Raw genomic sequence first — 20,954 nt, 5'->3', positions numbered from 1 at the left:
TGTTCAAAGCCCGGTTGGGTGGGGCTTTAAGCAACCATGTCTAGTGGAAAGTGCCCCTGCCCATGGCAGGGGGGTTGTAACTAGATGATCTTTAAGATCCCTTCCAATCCAAACCAGATTACCTAACTGTAGGAGAGAAACAAGATATTTTAATAATCTTCAGTTTTATTGTGCCTATTAACTGCATTCTAGTAATGCAAGAGAGCTACATGTGTTACAGAAGTCTATAGCAGAGCTACCACCCTCTCAAAAACAAGGAACACTTTTAGCTCCTGTACCCACTGAGGAGTGCTTCTTCAGATTTGTGTGTTCCTCCACCCCTGTGCAGAAATGGACAAAACAGACTAAGGCCAAGATTTTTCTCCCTGCTCTTGAACTTTTCCCATGTGTTTAGCAAGAGGCTGAGACAAACTGGCAGCACATTCCTTTTTTCTCCGCTTCAAGTAGCTGCCCTGTTGTGAGAAAGCGCCACTGTACAAAAGAAGAGACGGAACTGGGATTCCAGCTTAATTTCCTTTTTCAGCTGGAGACATTACAAGTCTAACAAGACACAGTCAAAAACAGAAGAGAGAGACATTCAAGTGCTCTCCGTGCTTGGACCAGAAGTACAAATAAGCAACTAAAGCTTCCTATTTTCCTCCTCCAAATGAAACTAGAGGTTTCGGGGTTTTTTATTATCCTCTCTCCTTATATCCAGGTATTCAATGTATGAGTAATTCTTTAAAATGATCCCCTTATTGTAGATTACATACAGATTTCTCAGTAACAAAACTGCTGATCAAATTTTGTAACCAAATATGTATTAGTTTTCTCAAAGTACAACCAAAAATAGCTTTTTTAATTAGATTTTTAAGAAGTTGAATATATAAGCAATATTCTGCTGAACAGATCTTTATGATGCGTTACCTGTTTCTGAGTGCACTGAATGCTTGTGTTTTGAATATCCTCCCTGCTACTGCAGATGTTTTCTTACAGCTGGTGTTTCGACCCTTACGTTTATGTTAACGTAAGATTAGCGCTGTTACGTATTCCTCCTTCCCTCTTTTCCTCTCTTTCACACATACACAGCTTTGAAGCCTCAAGCAGTTGCGAGTCTAAAAACAAGGGCTGAAATTCCTTCAACTTGCTAAGAGAAACCTGAGCTGTATCCATTCCCTCTTCTCTGAACAACTGAAAAAGCACAATAAATTCCCAACCGTCCTCTCAACCTTTGCCCATGGAGCCTTAATGGTAGCTGGAGCGGGTCTGCATGCTGCAAAACAAACCTGTAAGCAAAGACTACACAGTATGCTTGACAAAGAGTCAAAGTTACTCTCAACATCTCAATCAGTAATTACATTTACATTGTACACATAAAGTATTCCCATATTTTTAATTAATTCCGGTGTGACTGTGCTTGCTGCTAATGGAAGTTAAGGAAAAACAGCCTTCAGATGGTTGTACAACACAGCTCACCCACCTCTATACGGTTGTGCTATTTCTGAGGCAGCTTGGTTATTTGCATCAAATGGTGCCAGATGATCTTCAGTCTTGTGAAGTGGACAAACGGTGACTAAGTGCTAAAAACAGCACCTATTGTTAACAACCTATACTCTTAAACCAGAGCCATAATCAGTTCATTCAGAGGTCAAAAGTTTGTTGGTTTGGTTTTTTAACACATCTGATTTACTGTGAACTAGCACAAAAGTATCAGAGCTTACTTTTAATTTTGCCACTTTGGGAGGGGAAAGTAAACTGATACCAGCATTTAAGTTTTTTTCACAACTCTGCCCAAGAGGTAAATGGAAAGAAAATTAGGGGAAAGCAATTCAGAGCAATTGAAACCTTCCTTCTGAAAGGTCAGACCAGATGGCATGAATATTTAGTCATCTTCATGAATGGATCACCTGGGTCTTGGACATGGAGACTTAGTACTACTATGTATTCAAAGAACTGCATTATCCAAATGTGTATTTGTAATGGTTGAACCTCTATGACATGTTTGTTTCAAATAGCTTGGAGTACACAAAACTCCATCATCAAAAATCCATATAGGCCTCTGTCTTATTGCCAATGTCTTATTGCCAATGTCATCTTTATCTTCAGTACTTGTGAAAAAGCTGGGAGAAGGTCTGTTCCAAAATACAGCGGAGGTCACTGAACAGCATCAGCACAGACCCCTGATGTAGTTTATTGTTTGAATCTATGTAAGTCAGTAGGATTCCTTAATTACATTACTGAAAACATCTCCTGGACTACCAATTTCAGTGCTTACATGAGAAGCTTCACTTTATCAGTCAATGAAGCAGCCACACAGTGTTTGCTGGGACAATTCATACAACGAAGCATGTAGGGAAGAACAGTCTGTAAATTAATGACCTGAGGCTTGGTTTGTTTCAAATACTTGTACCTCAGCACATTTAGTCATCCACCCCCAAATATGTATCTATTTCTATGCTAATTGGTTGTGCCTTAAGGCTGTTTTCACCTTCTTGCTTTTTGGAAATGGATGATCAACTGGATAGTATCTCATGTTTCAAAATTTGACATAATGAAATGGTGAGCACTGTTCTAGTGCTCTCTCTTTTCTGAACTTGCCCATTATAATGTGAATTTCTTTCTTTTCAATTATCTTTCTTGGTAACCCACACTGACATCTTGACTTGAACTGTACTCATTAGGACAAGAAAGGACAGTCAGTCAACCTCCAAACTCCAGATTCTGTAGAACTGCCACATCACTATTTTAATCAGTGAGTCTCTGCATGCTGTTTCAAGCAGCACAAATACTGGTGTAGTTACTTTACTTGTCTGCAACCTTTAAGAAAGCAGATTCTTAACCCACATGAAGCCATGGAGGTTCTGGGGTGGTAGTTACTTACGTTAAAGTCAGCCCTTTACCACTTTCCAGTTGGTGGCCTGGGCAGACTTGAAATGCATGCTTTCTGCCTCATTTTTTTTGGTTAACGGCCCACCTAGTTAAAATACTGCAAGAGTCTGTGCCTTCCCTCTTCCCCAGCAAGCTCAGCAGGCGCCCTGCCAACTCCTCCTTCTCAGTTGTGAGGGAGAACATGAACATCCTGCTGCAGCAGCCAGCTGGCTACCTTCTCCTGTCAAGGACTTAATATACTTCCATAAAGTATTCAGCTGTTGCTGGATGAGAGACAGAGTGCTCTATAGTGCCTTCAAACAGCCCTTCTCCCTGACTAGCACAGACTGAATGGATGAAAGAACCATATGCAAAGGAACAGGAATGACGGTGCAAACACAGCCTTCATTCTTTAGATAATCAGAAGTCACCTAATTCATCTTAACCTTCAAGCTAAACATTTTCTTTCCAGGACAAAAGCTCACCAACAAAAGTTCATGCAAACTCAAAAAACCTTCAAGCTAGATACAAGTTTTATTGACTTCTCATCATACTTAGCTCAAGCTTGGCTCAATAAAAGCTTTCTTGTACCAGGGATGAAAACGTTTCCACTCTCTTAGAACAAACGCAAGAAAATCAAACATTTCCAACTTTGTTTTAAACATGAACATTCCCTTTCAATATCTCCATCTCAAACACTGCATCACTGAAAAATTGAAAATGAAAGCATAGAATAACAAGCAGGACTAGCCTTGCCAATTCTTACCTTACTTTCTCCATGAATTACAAAACACAGGACTGGAACTCCTGTTGCCACAGCAGCAGGAAGCCTACCTTTCTGGCAATTAGGAATTACCTTGTTGGTGTTTTCAGCTGGATGCTGGGAAACTTGCTCCAACTGCTCCTGCCTCACTTCCCTGCCTGTCTGGAGAAGATAGCCAGTACTACAAGAGAGAGACTACACCATCCTCCCTCTCCTTCCCAAGGGTCAGCATTCGAACAGCAAGCAATACTCGGCATCCTGTGGCAGCTCTTCCTTGCGCACTTTGCAAAAGGCTGAAATGGGAGCAGGAGTGCAGGAAATGAAAAGCTGAGCTCTAGAACGCACAAAAGGGGCCAGGAGAGCCACAGTGCTCCTGCTGTGGTGTGAAGATGGGGGCAGCAGAGAGGCAATGAGCAGATGTGAAGCCAAGTAGATGAACTCCTTCAAGCAGCTGGGGGCAGGCAGTTAGCTCCTGCAGGGCACTGAAATCCCCCAAATCTTTCCACGTGCCGAGAACTCAAAATGTTGAACCGCCTCTCAGACAAGAAGGTTCAAAAAACAAATCAAACCTGAGTAATACTTTATCACTTGCATTTTCAGAAGCTTGGCTTGCTTTTTAAACTGCTGCTACTTGCAATGTTTGAAAGCATGGAAGTGGCGTAAATTGATTTGCACCCCCTTACTGTTAGGTTATCACTTAGGTTTCATTTCAGTAGTCAAGCACCCATTGTTTTGGGATAACTGCAATGGCCTGCACTGATTTAGTTATTTTGGGTATTTTTATTGAAGGCATTTTCTTCACTTGAATACATTTTAGGCCATTGTAATTTGATTCAATATATTATTTAAAATATCAGTCTCCTGACATTTATATTGATACTGAATATAATAAATTAACAGATCAGCCCCTTTCTGCCATTACAGAACATGGAGAGAAAAGAACAGGCAGTTATGCTATGGCTGCACATAGAACTTTAAATCTCTCCACACCACTGTGCCTCAGCAGTATCTTAGCTACAGTTTTTAGTTCAAACTAATCATATTAATGTAACAGAACTGCAATTTGCCGTAATTTTTAAGAGCTGCATCATTAGCTCTCTGCTATGTGTAAACCTCTGGTTGGAGGCAATTAAACAGAGGAACGAGTGAGAGATTCTGCTTCCAATTCCACCACTGCCTGCACTGTGCAGTCACTGCTAGTTTCTAGTGCTCTTCCTTTATGTGGCTGTGTCATGCTGTGATGTTTGAAACATGAATGCACTAGACCACCAGCATTGCAAGTACAGCCAAGGGGAGAAAAAATTAATTCAGTAAAGTTACAGAAAAAAGTCTTTTCCCCTTCTCTTAATGTGCTTTCTTACATTTGCAGCTTTAGATGCCCCTTTTTCCTACCTATCCTACCCTTTTTCCATCACTCTCTTGCCTGCATTTGATCTGTCACCAAAGTAGATCTGCCCTCCCCTAAACTGAACCATGTTCTTCACCTACCACCCTACTAGTCAATGACCAAAGAGATTATTTTTCACTAAAATATAATTACACCCAATAATAACAATTGGCCCATTTTTGTGATGCGGTTTAAATAGAATGGCTCAAACCTTACAATGCAGAGATTAGGGAAACAGTTGATGAACCTCATACATCAGCTTAGGGAAGGTAAACGAAGGAGCTTCTTTACATAAGTAGCAGCAAACTGCTAGAACTTTCTGCCACAGAAGATTGTGGAGGTAGGAGGCATCAGCAGGTTCAAAAGCAACTTTGGATGCTGGGGAATAATGAGAGAAAGACAGAGGGGCAAGCTCACATGCCAGGGTGGAAGACAAAATGTTAGGCCAGAAGGAGTGCCAGCCTTACTCAGTAGGGCATTTATGTTTGCAGGAAATGATTTTATCAGAGAGGGTCAGAGTACACAGAAACAACATAGGAAGAAAAGGAAGCTAAAAATCCCTTTTATTACTATGTGGCATGCTAGAAGAGTTGCTACATCTTCAGCTGTATGCCAGGGATATCCTTAGATTTGTAAATAAAAGAGGATGAGGAAGCAACTCCAACCCCAAAGATCAGAAACGCATGTACTGATTTGCTGATCAGGACAAGTCACCCCTCAAAGCTAGAATTACCTGAGAAAGAGCTCCTTGGAACAGCCTAAAACACAGCCAGAAACCCAGCTAACATCTAAGGGCTGTGGAAAATCATGGGCCCAGTGCTCCAGCTCACTGTCTGGTCCTCTTAGCTACCAGTAAAGGAATGCAGAAGAAACCCACTCCTGGACTAAACCCTGAAAGCAAAGGCATTCCCCTTTACAGAGAGGGTTCTACTTGTTGCTACAGTGCTCTTCAGGGCCAGAATACTGCATACAGTTGTGACAGATGAAGAAGAGGAAAAAATAGCTTATATTCTGAGATAACAGGGCTATATATATGTACCCAAGCACTCCATGTCCTAGTGCAGAGGTTTTTAGCTCATGGCAACAAACACCCAAGAATCCAAGCAGTAAGGATTTCTACAAGTAGTAAGTTCATTGATTGTATTGCCTTCCGCATGCATGACCTCTTCAAAGGAATGTGCACCACCTCTAGACAGACTTTCAGATGAAAACAGCAGTAATTGGTAACATGCGTTCACCTGGGAAATATCAATATGAGGATCTGATGGCTAAGAAGGACAAATAAATTACCCGTGAGTGGTGCTAAAATGTCTGCAGGTGAGGAAGACAAGCTATTTATCTTCAGGAATAACCGTAATTCACAATCAAATTAGCCAAGCATCTCCTAATGAACACCATGAACATCAATCAAAAGTGAACATCACCTTTGTAAAACACTGTACTAATTTGAAATACAAAAATTACATGCTAACACCTAAGGTATCAGCCAATTCAGAAATATTAGTTTGTGTTCATTATTTTAGTCATTTAATCCTTTCATGATGTTTTACTGCCAGGTGACCAAGTTCCATTTTCAAGTAATTCTTTCACAGGCAGTGGCTAGTGACTTAATTCTGAGAGAGCTGAAGGAATTAACTTTCAGCTTAACTCTCCGTAAAATATTACCATAGAGGCTGAGAACTTGAGTTCTGGCTTTTTACTTCCCCCACAGCACCCTAAATAGAAACAGCTCAAAGAGGAAAAACATCCCACCAAATGCAAAATACATACAACCAATTTACTTCACAGCTATACCTATATGGGAAATCAGTCATTCCAGTTCAACTACCAACAACAGTGTTAACTGAGCCCGCAAAGATTTGTTCCTTCAGCCCAAGAAAATGTTGAACTGTTTCCTCAGTAACCTTTTTTCACTTCACCTGGTTGTGTGTATATGATCCCTGTAATGAAATGTAAGCATTACAGATCTGAAATGCTCTGCAGAGAAGTGACCTTTCCACTGAAAGGCATGCATCTGTTCAAAGTTACTTTTCCCATGGAATAGATACAAGAAGAAATGGCAAGGGCCAGACTCAGCTTATGATAGTGAAACAAAAAGATTACCTGCTCCTAATTCTGTTTCTCTAACAAGAGTAATCCAGTTTGGCTTCATAGAAAAAGTCTGAAAATTTGGCTCTTCCACAGCTGGTGTGAATCCAGAAGGTTTTCAGGGGGATGAGAAATGGTGGTGTTTTTTCTTTCAGGCAGCTGCAGTTATGAAAATCTCCCCTGCTCCCACAGCCTCTTTCCTGCAGCTTGGTATTTCTACCTTGCTTTTCCTGAGATTGCCAAAATCATGGAGTTGAACATGTTGTGACACCACCAGCCATTTGAAGCGTCTGCTTTCTGCTTGAATCTTATTTTTAGAATCTTCCACAGCCTTTCAAAGCACATACCCAAAGTTAGACTTTGACATGAAGTACAAAACTGAAGCAGAAAATCTGAAGGGTTTGATGATCTCTAGAGCATAAGCAAGCTTATGACATGTGTCTCATTTATAAAATTACAACTGCCTTTTTTCTTTGATAAGCCCACAGATATGGCTGCAAATGCCCATTTGCCACACAGAAATGTAAAGCTTTCTACCTCAGAATTGCCAGTCGCAGGCTTATAAGTGGCAGATCTTCAACTGGTAACTTTGAACTTCAACTAGAGCTCTAAAAGAAATAAAGATGCTAACACACAGCAGCCCTGAATTCTTAGAGTACTGCTTCTTAGGAACCTTGAGCAATCTGCTCGCTGCTGACCTTGCCTTGAGCAAAGAGTTGGAACAGACTACCTCCAGAGGTCTCCCAATTCAAGTGCTTCCATGAAAAGTGTTTTCTTTTGCCAGTTGCCAGTGTTTGTCCCTGAGTGCAAAGGGTTTCTGAATTACTCTGGAACATTTAAGAGTATAAAGCACCAAGCTACATTTATTTACTGTTGCAGCATAAATTTGTGTGAATCCAACACTAGAAATGACTTGATAAGGTCCTTTTATAATTCCTGTAAAATATCTTTTTAATGTAAGGTTTGACAAAGCATTCTCTTTCACATCAGTTTACATGTATTAACTTAATTAATTAATTCTGAAAAATCCCTTTTATTTCAATTCTGTTCACCAAACCTGTGGTATCAGAGATTAATTTCAATAGGCAGTGCCATCAGAGGAGCCCCTGGATCACCATCACTTCATAATGTAACCCAGCTTATTTCCAGTAATTCCAGCCAACCTAAGACAATGCACAGAAGTGGAGGATCTGGCTTATCATAGAATAAAGGAATGGTTCGGGTTGGAAGGGACCTTAGAGATCATCTAGTTCCAACTCCACTGCCATGGGCAAGGACACTTTCCACTAGACCAGGTTGCTCAAAGCCCCGTCCAACCTGGCCTTGAACACTGCCAGGGATGGCCGTGAAGTCTGGCAACCTGTGCCAGTGTCTCACCACCCTCAGAGTGCAGATTTTTTCCCTTATCACTAACCTAAATCTCCCCTCTGTCACTTTAAAGCCATTCCCCCTTGTCCTGTCACCACATGCCCCTGTCAGAAGTCCCTCTCCAGATCTCTTGTAGGCCCCCTCTAGGTACTGGAAGCTGCTCTAAGGTCTCTCCAGAGCCTTTTGATGCAGCCCAGGACACAGCTGGCTTTCTGTACTGCAAGGGCACACTGCTCAGAGTGGCAAAGTGTTCCCCTAACTTAAGAGTCACTCCAGATCAGTATCAGCTGCTCTGATCAAATGTGCTCCTTGTGAAAGACCATAAAGAGAGCTCTGTAACAAAGTATTATTAAGAGCTATACAACTTATCCATGCAGAGAATACAAAGATGGATGTTTTCTAAGAGAGTTCAAAGCTGAGAAGTTAGATGGGGGTGAGATGACAGAAGAGAATAAAATTGAGCATCTGCACCAGGTCTGAAGTAATGAACTGTGAATTAAGAGAAAAAAATGTCCCCCTTTATGCGTGAAGAACTAGCCTCTGAATATTATGCAACATCTACACAGAAATACTGTCCACCATCTACTAAATGGAGATGACTACAAATAAATTCAGCAAGAAACTTATTAAGACATTATGTCATGAGAACAAGACCAGAATTATAATAGCAAGGCAAACTGATGAAAGAAAAAAGAAGAAAGGACTCCAGATTCAATCAGAAAACCAGGTGAGAAGGTAACAAAGGAAGAAATGAGGAGAACTCCCTGCTGCTGTGTGCTGCATGAATATTTGCATCTGCCAACAGGCCATCAAAAAGCAAACTGGCAAAGAGTCATAACTCACCGTTCGCTATTTATATTCTGGCAGCATTATGTTTGTGCAATTTCTATCAGTCAAAGCCTCCTTTTTGGGGATGGGGATAAGAAAAGGAGATACTGTAATCTACTTCTGCTGTTGCTGTTTGTATTCACCACGTTATCTCGTGCTTGATGTATGCCTCACGTATCACTTTATTCAAGAATTGACATATTTATCCAAGAATGATTTTAACACACTAGTCTTATTCAAATATGTACAATGGCTTTGGCAGATGTTTTCAGCCATGCATTTTATGTGAGTTATGCATTGGCATACAAAAGGCAACCTTTAATTGTGTGTGCATATTGTAATCACAGCCTTGTCTAGGTACCTCGTTGGAGCAGTGGAGACAAGTTTACAGGTAAGCAGTCTGCTCCTAACTCATTCTGAAGGCTTTTATACCTGGGAACTGGTGGAGGCCCTTTAGTAGGGAGATCAGACAAAAACATACTGCTTTTAATCACTTTACCCTAGTTGTAAGTTTTTTAGTTTATTTTAAGCTGGTCAAATTTCACTTTAAAACCACAGATTATCTTCCATAAAATTTGGATAGATCATCCCACTTGCAGAAGTTTGGGTATGGATGAGGATTTGACTATGCCACTGCAGAAAGCATCCCTAGTTCTGCAATGAAGATACAGCCTTTAATAGCAATGAGAATTTTCTCCCCATAGAGTGCAACACATGGCTTGTAATACAAAGACCTAATATTGCACTGAGGAAGCAGATCATCATCAGAATGAAGCTGGTTGAAGTCTTAGGAGATATACCCAGGACTCCTGCATCTTTCTGCACTGCTACTGTTTGTTTAGAGAATACCAATAGCAAGGAATTGAATCAAGAGTTGCAAAGGAGAGGCACAGAAGACAAGGAGGATAAGCAATATAAGGTGGCATGTTCTAGTGTCAAGCAAGAAAGGAACAAAAGATAAACGAGAAAAACATGGAAGTGCTAAAATACGAACCAAATCGAAAGTGATAGTCTTAAACGTTTGAAGGGTTGGAGGAGTTCCTAACATTTCCCTCTCCCACCTCTGCAGCTGTGTACTTCCACAGCAGCTTTATCCAAGTCTGGATCACTGCTAATGTGACCCCTGACAAACACAGGGAGGTGAATCCCAGTGCAAAAAGAGAAAAATTAACATCCAAAAGGCAAAGCAAGATTGGAAGCAGAGCAAGGAATCCATAGTAGGCAAACAAAGCTGGAGAGAGGCATTTGAACAGGTTGTGTTATCACAAGGCAAAAATTGTTGATACATGACCATATTCAACTGTGAATGAACTGAAAGAGAAATGAACGCACAATTTATAACACTTTACTATTCTTTTATCCTATACTGCTTAAGTCTTTGTTTACACGGATAGCTTTCCATTCTGTTCAAAATAATGGAGGAAAGCAACTGCACAGGGATTGCGCAATAAAGGTTCCTTCATTTCTCCAACAGGGGAGAGAACAAATTACAGGGAGATATGCTTTTACTTGCAATTTATGTTCCTGAAATTCACAGTGCTCTGAATGGCCATTCATCACACTGTGTGACATAGTCACATATCAGTACTGCTTTACATGTGAGACCAAGTTTTCTATCATTTGCTCAGTGCAGCACTATAAGCTGGGTATGCTTCTAAATGCCTGAAGTCTCATGTGAGACTGTGCTCTTGGCAAAGCATAACACTTACGCTGCATTTTTTTTAGCTGTGGACAACACACGCTTATTTAATTCATGAGAAAGAGGAAGGGAGCTATTTTCTTCCAGAAGCTTATCCTGCTCTTTTATCATGTCTCTCCAGAGCATATGGCCAGAAGCAAAGACAACTGGTTTTCATACAGAGCTTAAGGAAAGTAATTTAAGCTTGACCACCTTGCGCTGACAAAGAATGGGCTTAAGTAAATCATGGCATGCATGTGCACCACTGCAGCACAGCACCAACATACTGTTCCTCCACAGCACGCTTTATTTTGCAACTTCTCTGATACAACTAGGACAGAGAAAAGCAGCACTAGGGCAGGTGTAACTCACCCAGCCCAGCACATCTAAGCTAGACAGCACTGCCAGCCAACTATGGAGTGCAGGGAAGACTCATGTATCACTTTGGCATGGTTAGGAACTAAGAGAAAACAAAGGAATTCCTGTGGAACAAGTTAGGTGCCTGGATGATAAATGAAGTCTAAGCTATTGCCCTACACTCTCCTCACAGGGATATACAAGCACCTCCAGAGAGCAATTAATCTCATCCTAAAATAGGTGTTTGAGACAGGCATGATGAACAGCCTTGTTGAAGGTACCATGTTTGCACCCTAACTATGAAGGAAAGAGCGATTATCTGAGGCTTTGACACCGAGTTTTAAAATCTTTAAAGCCAGAAGGGATGAATCCCAGTCTCAGGGCAAAGGCAGGAAGCATACGGCTGACACTTCAGCTCCCCCCTCCTTCCTTTGACCAGAGGCAGAACATCCCTCCCATCACCCCTGAAACAGGAAAACATAGTCCTAGCAGAATCAGCCTCCACTTCTGCCACTAGCTACCCACTCACTAATACATTAGCACTTTGAAGAGGAGAGATGGCAAACACCTCCCACCATTCCATGGACAACTGCCACCTCCAAACAGGGTGGCCAAGGGGAACACCCCATGGCTGGGGACAGAGCCCATGCTCCCCACACAGAGCATCAATCCAGCCTCAATAGTACTGTGCAAACCAACTTGAACACACAGACATAGTTAGAATTAACAGCATGATTTCACTGACCCTTTCAGCTGGGGCACCAGCACTCAGAAACGCTCACACACTGCCTCTTCATCCATGGCTGCTCTTCCCTGCGCCAGCTCTATCCTCTGCTTTGTACCAGCTCACCCACTGGTGCATGACTTGGTGAATCAGCTGAACCATGAGAGGTGAAAAGGCATTTCTTGAGAAGCGTTCCCTGATTACAAGTTAGGCTAATTCATTCAAGGAAATTACACCCATTTCCCAGTTACCTTCAAATACATCAATCGAGTCTGAAAATGGGCTGGATCTGTTGGCACTTAGAATTATATTCCCTGCTTATTCTGTTCAGCCTACGGAATATTGTAACAAAGCAGCCTGCTGCTTCAGGTTACAGAAGTCTGCTTGTGGATTATTCTGTCCCCCATTTTAAAAAGCACATAGATTATTAACACGAGCCACTAAAATTCCCTATCTTTCAACAAGGACATTCTAATCATTTGTCAACAAAAAAACAAAAAACAAAAAAAAAAAAAAAATCATCACAGTTTACTGGCTATCTACTAGTAATCTTCTGCTGAGAAAAATGCAACTGATGTGTTTCAAAACTACAGGGGAAAAAATTGCTTTTCTTCTTGCAATTTCAGGAGATCTAGCAGGGTTGCTGTGACAATAATGAATATTTAAATGTCTGATATTCATTGGAAATAGTCTGACAGTGATGGCCAAGTAATTTCAAGCACAAGAAGAAAAGAAAGTCTCAAACTGATGAATAACTGACATTTGACCTCCTGTTCACTTCCTAAGCTGAAAAAAAAATGTAATTCATATTGAATTGAAGCTGGCTAAGAAAGCATAAAACACTGTTCCATGTTTCTGCGTTGCCTTACTGCCTAATGCTCTTATAAAACTGTTTCATTCACTGGTTATAATTGCATATTGAGAAGAGGGGTAAGTATCTAGGACAAAGCAATTACCATAACCCGTAAATGTTACAGAAAGTAATTTAAGCATTTATAAAACTGTGGCTGAAATTTCACATTTTACAAAGTAACACAATGCTTGTGCAAATTTGTAACAAAGCACATGTAATCTTTTTATTAAGTATCAAGGCTTTCTAATATTAAGCTTTTCCTGGCACTCTTTACAATGGCCTGAAGTCAGTGGGGAGTACACTTAATAGAAGGCATCTTCCCCACAAAGGGGATATGAGCCATCAGTATATGGCTGCACACACAAACAAAACCAGCCAAACTAAAAAACCCACCCAGAATATTAGCCTTAAGAAACAGGGCCCCAGCAGGATTATGAAGTCCTCTCTGAAAATCTAGGACTAGAGGCATGGAAATTCCCTGCTACATCTGAACTCCAGTGGTTGTAGACCAAGATCATTTGGTCTTTATTCTCAGATAACCTAAAGAGAAGGAAGCCTTTCTCTTCTGAGAGAAAAGCAAATTGAAATGAAATGTTTAACAACTGATGTTTACAAAGGATTATACCCTTACCCTGCTTTCTATTAAGAGACTCCTGTTGCTCAAGAAACCTGGTGTTAATCCCTCAAAGTGGATGACATTTTCCAACCCTGCATATTTCACAAAGCTTGAACACATTCAGAGGGAAAGAAAGTTTACGTAAGACAAAACAGATGTTTAATGAACTCGAGTAATCTGACAGGCAAGTTTTGGTCTTTCCAGAAGACTGCCACAAAAAGGAAGCAACTATTTTCTTCCAGACACAATAAAGAGGTCTTCGGTTTGGTTTTAATTAAAGAGACCGGATCCTAACTCAAAGAAGAATCCTAATCTCCTGCGATATACTTTGATCTCACCTTTGATGCTAATGAGAAAGAACCTCTGACTTTCTATTTAGTATCAGCAGTTATCATTCCAGTCATATCAGTGTCATACACCTGAAGAGTAGGATATGATCAGTGACAAACATCATGTCAGTCAGGGTTAAACCTGGTCTGAGTCACCGAATCACCCTACAGCAGTCTAACATGAGAAGTAGTCATGTCCTCAGCGTTACCTAGAAAGGAACAACATTGACTCCTTCTGCTTAGAAGTTTTAAAATAGATTATTTCTAGCACTGAAACAACTATAAAAGTAGATACAATTTAAATGGCCTAATCACTAAACATTAAAGGGTTTTCTTCTCCAGAACAATCTGCAGCAGATGCAACCATCAGTTATTTTTACTATTCCTTAAAAACTGTGTTTCTTTTTCACTTAAACTAGTTTGAATCTACAGAGGAGACGGTATTAGAACAAACGTAAGAAAATCCCTAAGTTTAACTATGATTTTATGGAATTGATCCCATTCTCTTTCAACTAACTTTGATGGGACTGGTAGAAACAAAACCAGAGCAAAATCAAGCAGAACTGTACACCTCCACCCTCTCTTGTATAGTACACAACTTCTATTTGGCCGTGTTGGGTTTTGCAAGTCTTACGGTAGGAGTTGTCAACCTTTCAAAATGCCCAAGATCTATCTATACGATTATCATTATGCGTACAAGGGTGAAAAAAAATGTTCTTCCTCCTTCACATTAGCCATTTTAGCTAAAGCTGTTGTCCACTTACCTACCAGAATGGGACTGTATTTGCTCATTCTAGCACATAGTCATAACTCAGCCAAACCCTAGCTAAAACAGACTGCTGTATTTTGGACCTCTGCAGTCTTCAGTCAGCATACGTAACTAATTTTTCAGTAAATACAGACAAACTGGAAATTAGAAACAAAAAGCAAGAGACAAAAATCTCTTCCACACTTGCACGTAATCCCTCCACAAAGCTAAAACATCACCAACGGCTGCAAGTGCTGAATGATCATGAACTTTCAGTTCATGGCTTTATTTCCAGGCACTAATCACCTGCAACTGCAGCTGAAGCCAGCTCTTGTCTGAAAGTTCACAACAAGACTCAAACTAAAGGTACAGTCATAAAAAGCTGAGTAACTTAAAAGGCGGAAGGATATTCTACATAATTTATCTCCTCACAGCAGAATAGACAAAAATGTGCTCAAAAGGGTATTTGATGAATTTCATACTTCCCTTTTATGTTAAAGGCAGGAAATGCCGACTGAAAGTAATACAATCTTTTTTGAAAGCAGTAGTGCCTACCTTCCCCCTGCCTCCCCAGGCATCTGTATGTGCTTGAAAAGAGTCATGCAACCAGCAAACTGGACATGCGTAAAAGATTTAGGATCATCTATTCAAGCTTTCGCTGGCTTTTTGGAATATAGGAATGTTTGAAAATTCCACAATGAAACATTATTTGCTAACAGCAAAGTTAGATGTGTACCCTTCTTTTTACAATACTGCATCTGCAGAAGTTGATGAACAGGCCAGCACTGTGTTTTCCGTTTTTCAAGTCTCCCATACAAACTCTCTCCACACACTTTACGGATTCCTTTCCTGGCAAAAAATACCATTTACAGGCCTATATGAAGCCATATGGATCTCTCTTTCTTTTTTCGTTTATGAGAAGGTAATACAATAAGCCAAACAGTGCAATTATATAGCATCAAAACACTAACACAAACAGAATCAATTTTCTTTTATAAGGACAAATGACACCAGAGCTACTTCACTTTTAAACAACCCAAAGAGCAGCAGGACTTGGGGGGGAAGGGGAAGGAGGGGAAAGGGAAGGAGTGAAAGTAGGTCATGTTTTTCTCCGGTTTTGTTATATACAGACCAGACACAGAAATCCAAAGGATTTTGCTCTAATAAAAACTATTCATCTGCACATGATGGGAGAGGAAAAAAAATACAGAAAGAAAGCAAAACCCAACGAACAAAAAACCTAACATCCTCCCCAGTCCCCAAAACCAAAACCACCACAGAACAAAACAAAAACAAACCCAACATCACTCAGATAAGATCTTAACCCATTTTTAGCTAAGGGAGACCCGGGTGATGGTGAACCTGTTAACAGAAGAAATTGTAGGAGTAACAAGGAAGAAGGACTAGACAAATGGACAGTCCCAACTACTTCATGGCTTCTCCCATACTCAGGAGGAAGTCATACCTGTATCTGTTTCTACCTATGCTCAGACTTCATGAACAAATAATAAACTGGCATGACTTAAACTTCACATTGTCCTACAAGACACTGTACAAGCAGCAATAAAACCACTCTAAGATCGGCCCAGTTGCTAACAGAGAAAAGATCATCCTGTAAAATTCCTGCAACTGTAGGGAACACAAACCCTTCTCAGTTTATACTTCCATCATATCTGGGAGGTTGTTTTCATAACTATGGCACCTCACGTCTTGGAAAGAGTAGTTGAGACCTTCAACTATGCAAAAAGCCTTTAATTCTCCACTGAAAAGCAAGCCCACAGGTGTGCTTAGGCATGTATGTTTAACATCCTCTGCCCACAGCCACACTTGCTGCTCCCAAAATGTTTTGTTGAAATGGAGTAATTTTCTTTTTCTGTGTATATTGCACCCATCTGGCTAAAACCAGCAAGCTTATATATGGGAACATGGGTTTTCCAACATGAATAAACATCTCAATTTTGATGTATTAGAAATTTTTCAGCTTTGTGAGATGGGACTATTAAAAAAAACACCTTTTAGAGCAGGCTGAAAATTATGTGTATTGTTCCATTTGACTATGCACACCTTAAAGACAAAATGTTTTAGGAAGCTACACTAAGAGACTTCATAATCTAAGCATCCTGAAAATTTCACCGTAAGATGTGACTTTTAGACCAACTAGGTCTTCCTTGAATGGAGGCAGTTATGAAACAAAAGCCTCAGAAAATAATCATGTTGCAGTGATGTGAAGAGAGAGTTGTTTAAACCCAGGTCTTCCAGGTGTTCCTGAAGTTGGAAAACAAAAAGTAATGTTGATCTCTTCTAATACTGAAGAGCAAAATAATACTGTTTTCTCAAACTCCCAGAAGCAAAGCTGGAGTTATATGGATGCACTGCTTCCGCACATTACTTATGCTTGCTTCTAAACAATTTAATGACAGGCACCTGATTTCAAAGTGGTTCCTACTAAGTGTTTGTTAAATAGAATTATTAACTCTTATAAACTGCATGTCATTTCCAAAGTATGGTGAAGTAGCAGCTGTGGAGAGGAAAAAAGGTTGTCTCTGGTATAATAGGGATATTTGTACCATGTAAGATAAGCAGCACAACTTTCAGTAGCATTTGATAATTTAAATTAGAACTACACTTTTGAACAGCAATGATTACCTAAAGACTGCTAATTTTAGTCCTTTTGCTAAGGATATTTGATAGGCATTCTGAAGAGCACAAAAGCATAATAAGTTGCTACATACATGAGCATTTCACTTGATGACAGTTCAGTTCACACATACCTGCCTGTCCAGAGAACTAACTTTCTACTACAACAAAATCTGAGACTGAACACACAGTTGTACTTGCATCACAAACAGCAGCAGAGAGCAGTCCAAAAAAACATGTGCATATACATACACAAAGCAGACAAACAAAACCTTATAAACAGGTAACATTTTTTACTTTTTTTAAATTAGGAGTTTCCTAATCAGAATTCCTTCATCTTTAATATAGGGATAACATTTCCAGTGACCGTAAGTGTTTTCATAGTGCACTATATGTGTAAGAACCATGTATCTCACTGGTAATCCTCCATATCACAGAAGAGAAAACTGAACCAAAGAAGGCATGGAAGTTACCATAGCTACATAAAATGCAAGTTACAAAGGATGAAATTTGAACTCGGGTTTCCAGTTTCCTATTCACTAAACTCTGAGGACTTTGAAAAACATACATTCCAGTACACTTTCATATGTGCAGCAATGTTCACCAACGTTACACGTTAAGCATGGCGTGTTAAAATCATCAGAGGTTTTAACAGCTAGGTAGTGTAAAACAGAATTGTTCTTTGCATCAAAACTAACTCAAACTGAGGTGTCCCTGCCTATAGCAGGGGGGTTGGAACTAGATGATGCTAAGGTCCTTTCCAACCCTAACCAATCTATGATTCTATGATTATGACCACACACACAAAAGCAGTAGTAACTCTGTTTCCTTGGCATGTACAAACCTAGATTAATTTCAGTGTGGTGTAGAGAAACTTTAGATGAGATTGTTTTGATTCTTCCCTTGCACTCAATGTGTGTGACAGCACTTGGTGCCTGTAAGAGTAATACAAATTAGTGAAGTTTCAGTTTGATTTCAAGTTATTGGCCTAAGGACTTGCCAGAGGAAAAGAAAAAAAACCCAGTACAGATCTATGGATGGTTTACTGGATCAAGAGCAAAACAGCACCCAGGAAACACACCAACTGTTCAGAAAATAGAGGAAACCACTGATGTAATACTGGAATTAAAAAAACCACCAAGAACTTGCACATCTTCTGAAGCTGTTCAAACAGAATAAGTAACTGTAATTTACAGTTCACTTCACTGTTTTATGTTATTCTATTGCACCATCATCAATATAATGCTGATGTAACAAGACATTTTCTCCACAACATGAATTCAACAGCTAAAGGATCACAGTTGAAATAAGAAGTGAACTGGTTTGAAAACACGTGTTTTTAGAAACACCTGAATAATCTTTAGCCACCCAACCTCCACGTCCTTACCGGAATGTCAAAAGTTTCTTGTGTGTCATCCAGCATCTGAATTTTGATGGAGACGAGTTTTCCTGGAGGTGTCATAGGTGGTTTCTGTCCATGCTCCAACGTACTGATCCCAGCATTTTCCTGAGCTCCTAACCGGGATCCTGCTGTTGGTCTCTGCTCTGTTTCACCCATGATTAGGGAAACACGTTTCTTATATCTGATAAAAGAATAAGGGCAAAGAAGACCATATAAATAAGAGGCTTCGCACATAAGCATTATGGTATATATACTTACAGCTAATAATCCATATGATCATCAACACAAAGTAATAATCATCGTGATTTTATTCTTTCCAATGTCTCATACGAAGGCAAGAAAACCAGGCAAACTTTGTAGTTAAGAAAAAAATTAAATACACAGGCTCATCACTTGCTGGTGGTAAGGCTGATAGACTGGCACCATGGGAAAATACTCCTTTTCTCCTGGAAAAGGAGAGACCACACTGGAAACAGAGCACGACAGAACACAGATTTCAATGAATTATGCTAACTGTTGTGTATTTACGGATGAGGAAGGTGAGGAAAGCAGCTGGGACAACTCACCACTTGCTGACCATCATTCCCTTCTGGCTATAATCAGCATTTTTTCCATCGGTCCTTCCAGCATTCCCTGGCCCTTTGCAGCTGCCACCTTGCCTAAGGTTCTGCGATGCAGGGATACAAGATGACCCCAATAACACGGCCTAAATATTTTGTGCCGTTTGGGGACCAGTATTGCTCTAGCACCTGGAGCCCAGCTTGATCCCACTGACAGACCGAGGACTGTCAGGATGTGCTACTGGGAAGGCCAGAAAAAGCCAGAGCAGTAACATGGGTTGGGAAAAGCATGGGAAATCTGATTTCCCACGGAGCCCTGGAAGCGGGAAGGTAACACCAAGGAACACACCTTCCTTGCTGTCCTAGCGGAAGACTACACCTGCACCAGCTCCCTGAATGCGAGTGTCTGCTTCATATCCATGGAAAGCAACCTCAGAAACCAGCATGCTAATTTTGTTCCCATGCAGCTTCTGCACCACACTATACCAGACATTTCTGCTAAATAATTACTCTATCCTAAAACGGGAGCAGAGCTGCAATGGTGGTTCAGTGTCATTTTTCATTAACTGGCACAATTTTGAACCTTCTTTTTTAATTCAAGGACCATGAGTTTTACTTGTCAAACATTACACATCAAACCAGAATCTTCACTTCCCCACCCCCGGTCTTTTGACATTCTGGCTGGGTTTCTGATGAAACCCACTGCTACTGCCTATTTATCTTTCTTGGTAATTGCATTTTCATTCTGCATGACTTTTATATGCTGATCAATGACCATTAAAAAAATGAAACCATGTAGCATACAGAAAGAATGGAAATTTAACCTTCCAGGTGAACAGAGGCACAAGAAGAGTACTGCCAGTTACTGACTGGCCTTAACCCTGAAGTTACTATTGAGAAGCCTATGGGAAAAAGAGGAAGCACAAAATAGCCTACCTATTAGTGAATCCATCACAAGTTCTACAGTACACTATAAAGAACAGTGTCAGGTGATAAGACACCAGTTCCCTCCACAAGGACAGAATAAAACCAGCCCTGACTTGAGAAGAATATACTGTTACTACACATCATTCTTCCACGTTCTGACTAATCCGTTCGCACAGATTTTTTACACAGCAAGAAGCGTGGACTAAAAAATTTTACAACAGCACTTTCACTAAAAGAAGTGTTAGCTGAGAAGGAAGGGAATGAAAAATTAGGGATCACACACTTCTACACATCAGCTCAACAGGTACAAGTGAAGGAGAACAAAAAACCATAGGCAAACGTTGCCACAAACTGGCACTATTCTATCCATCAAGGCTGAAGAGATACTAATGAAACCTACTCAAGTGCATGCCAAACACTACCAGAGAGGTAAATTTTCCTCCATTGGCATTGTAATTTAAAAATGTAAAAGGAATCAATTAAATTTATTTTAATTTTTTAAATTAATTGAATTAAATCTTTTCATGAGACAGTAAGTGCCAACAAGAAATCTGCAGTTGGAGGCAGGAACTCCAGAAGAAAAGACATCGAACTCTATATAGCAAGACTCCAGGCTTATTTACAAATGAATATGATTTTCCTGCATGTAAAGTACACAGGAACATTTAAAAAGGTAACACATGCACCCAGTCTGGAAGTACCACTACACACAAAGATACTGGTCCACGTCCTTATTAATTCAAAAGCTGTTTTAAGAGATCTGAAGTGACCACATCCCACAGACAGCACCAACACAGCAGAAAGGACCTCTACAATTTCTGTGTTACTACAGCAGTTCTTGG

General features: G+C 40.3%; 1 protein-coding gene across 1 annotated transcript in view; it reads right to left on the bottom strand.

Moving 5' to 3' along the window:
* The window catches only part of LOC104409594 (FERM, RhoGEF and pleckstrin domain-containing protein 1-like), a gene marked incomplete at its 3' end in the record, with an annotated part of 125,804 nt that overhangs the window by 81,561 nt on the left and 23,289 nt on the right, over positions 1 to 20,954 (bottom strand). Inside the window, exon 4 of the mRNA XM_010019507.1 lies at positions 18,611 to 18,806. Coding sequence (XP_010017809.1) covers positions 18,611 to 18,781 — 171 coding nt within the window. The remainder of the gene's footprint in view (positions 1 to 18,610; positions 18,807 to 20,954) is intronic.

Source organism: Nestor notabilis, unplaced genomic scaffold (assembly GCF_000696875.1).
Source record: "Nestor notabilis isolate BGI_N333 unplaced genomic scaffold, ASM69687v1 scaffold10038, whole genome shotgun sequence".
Taxonomy (NCBI): Eukaryota; Metazoa; Chordata; class Aves; order Psittaciformes; family Psittacidae; genus Nestor; species Nestor notabilis.
The sequence above is the reverse complement of the archived record's forward strand: the minus strand, read 5'-3'. Positions and strand labels throughout refer to the sequence as shown.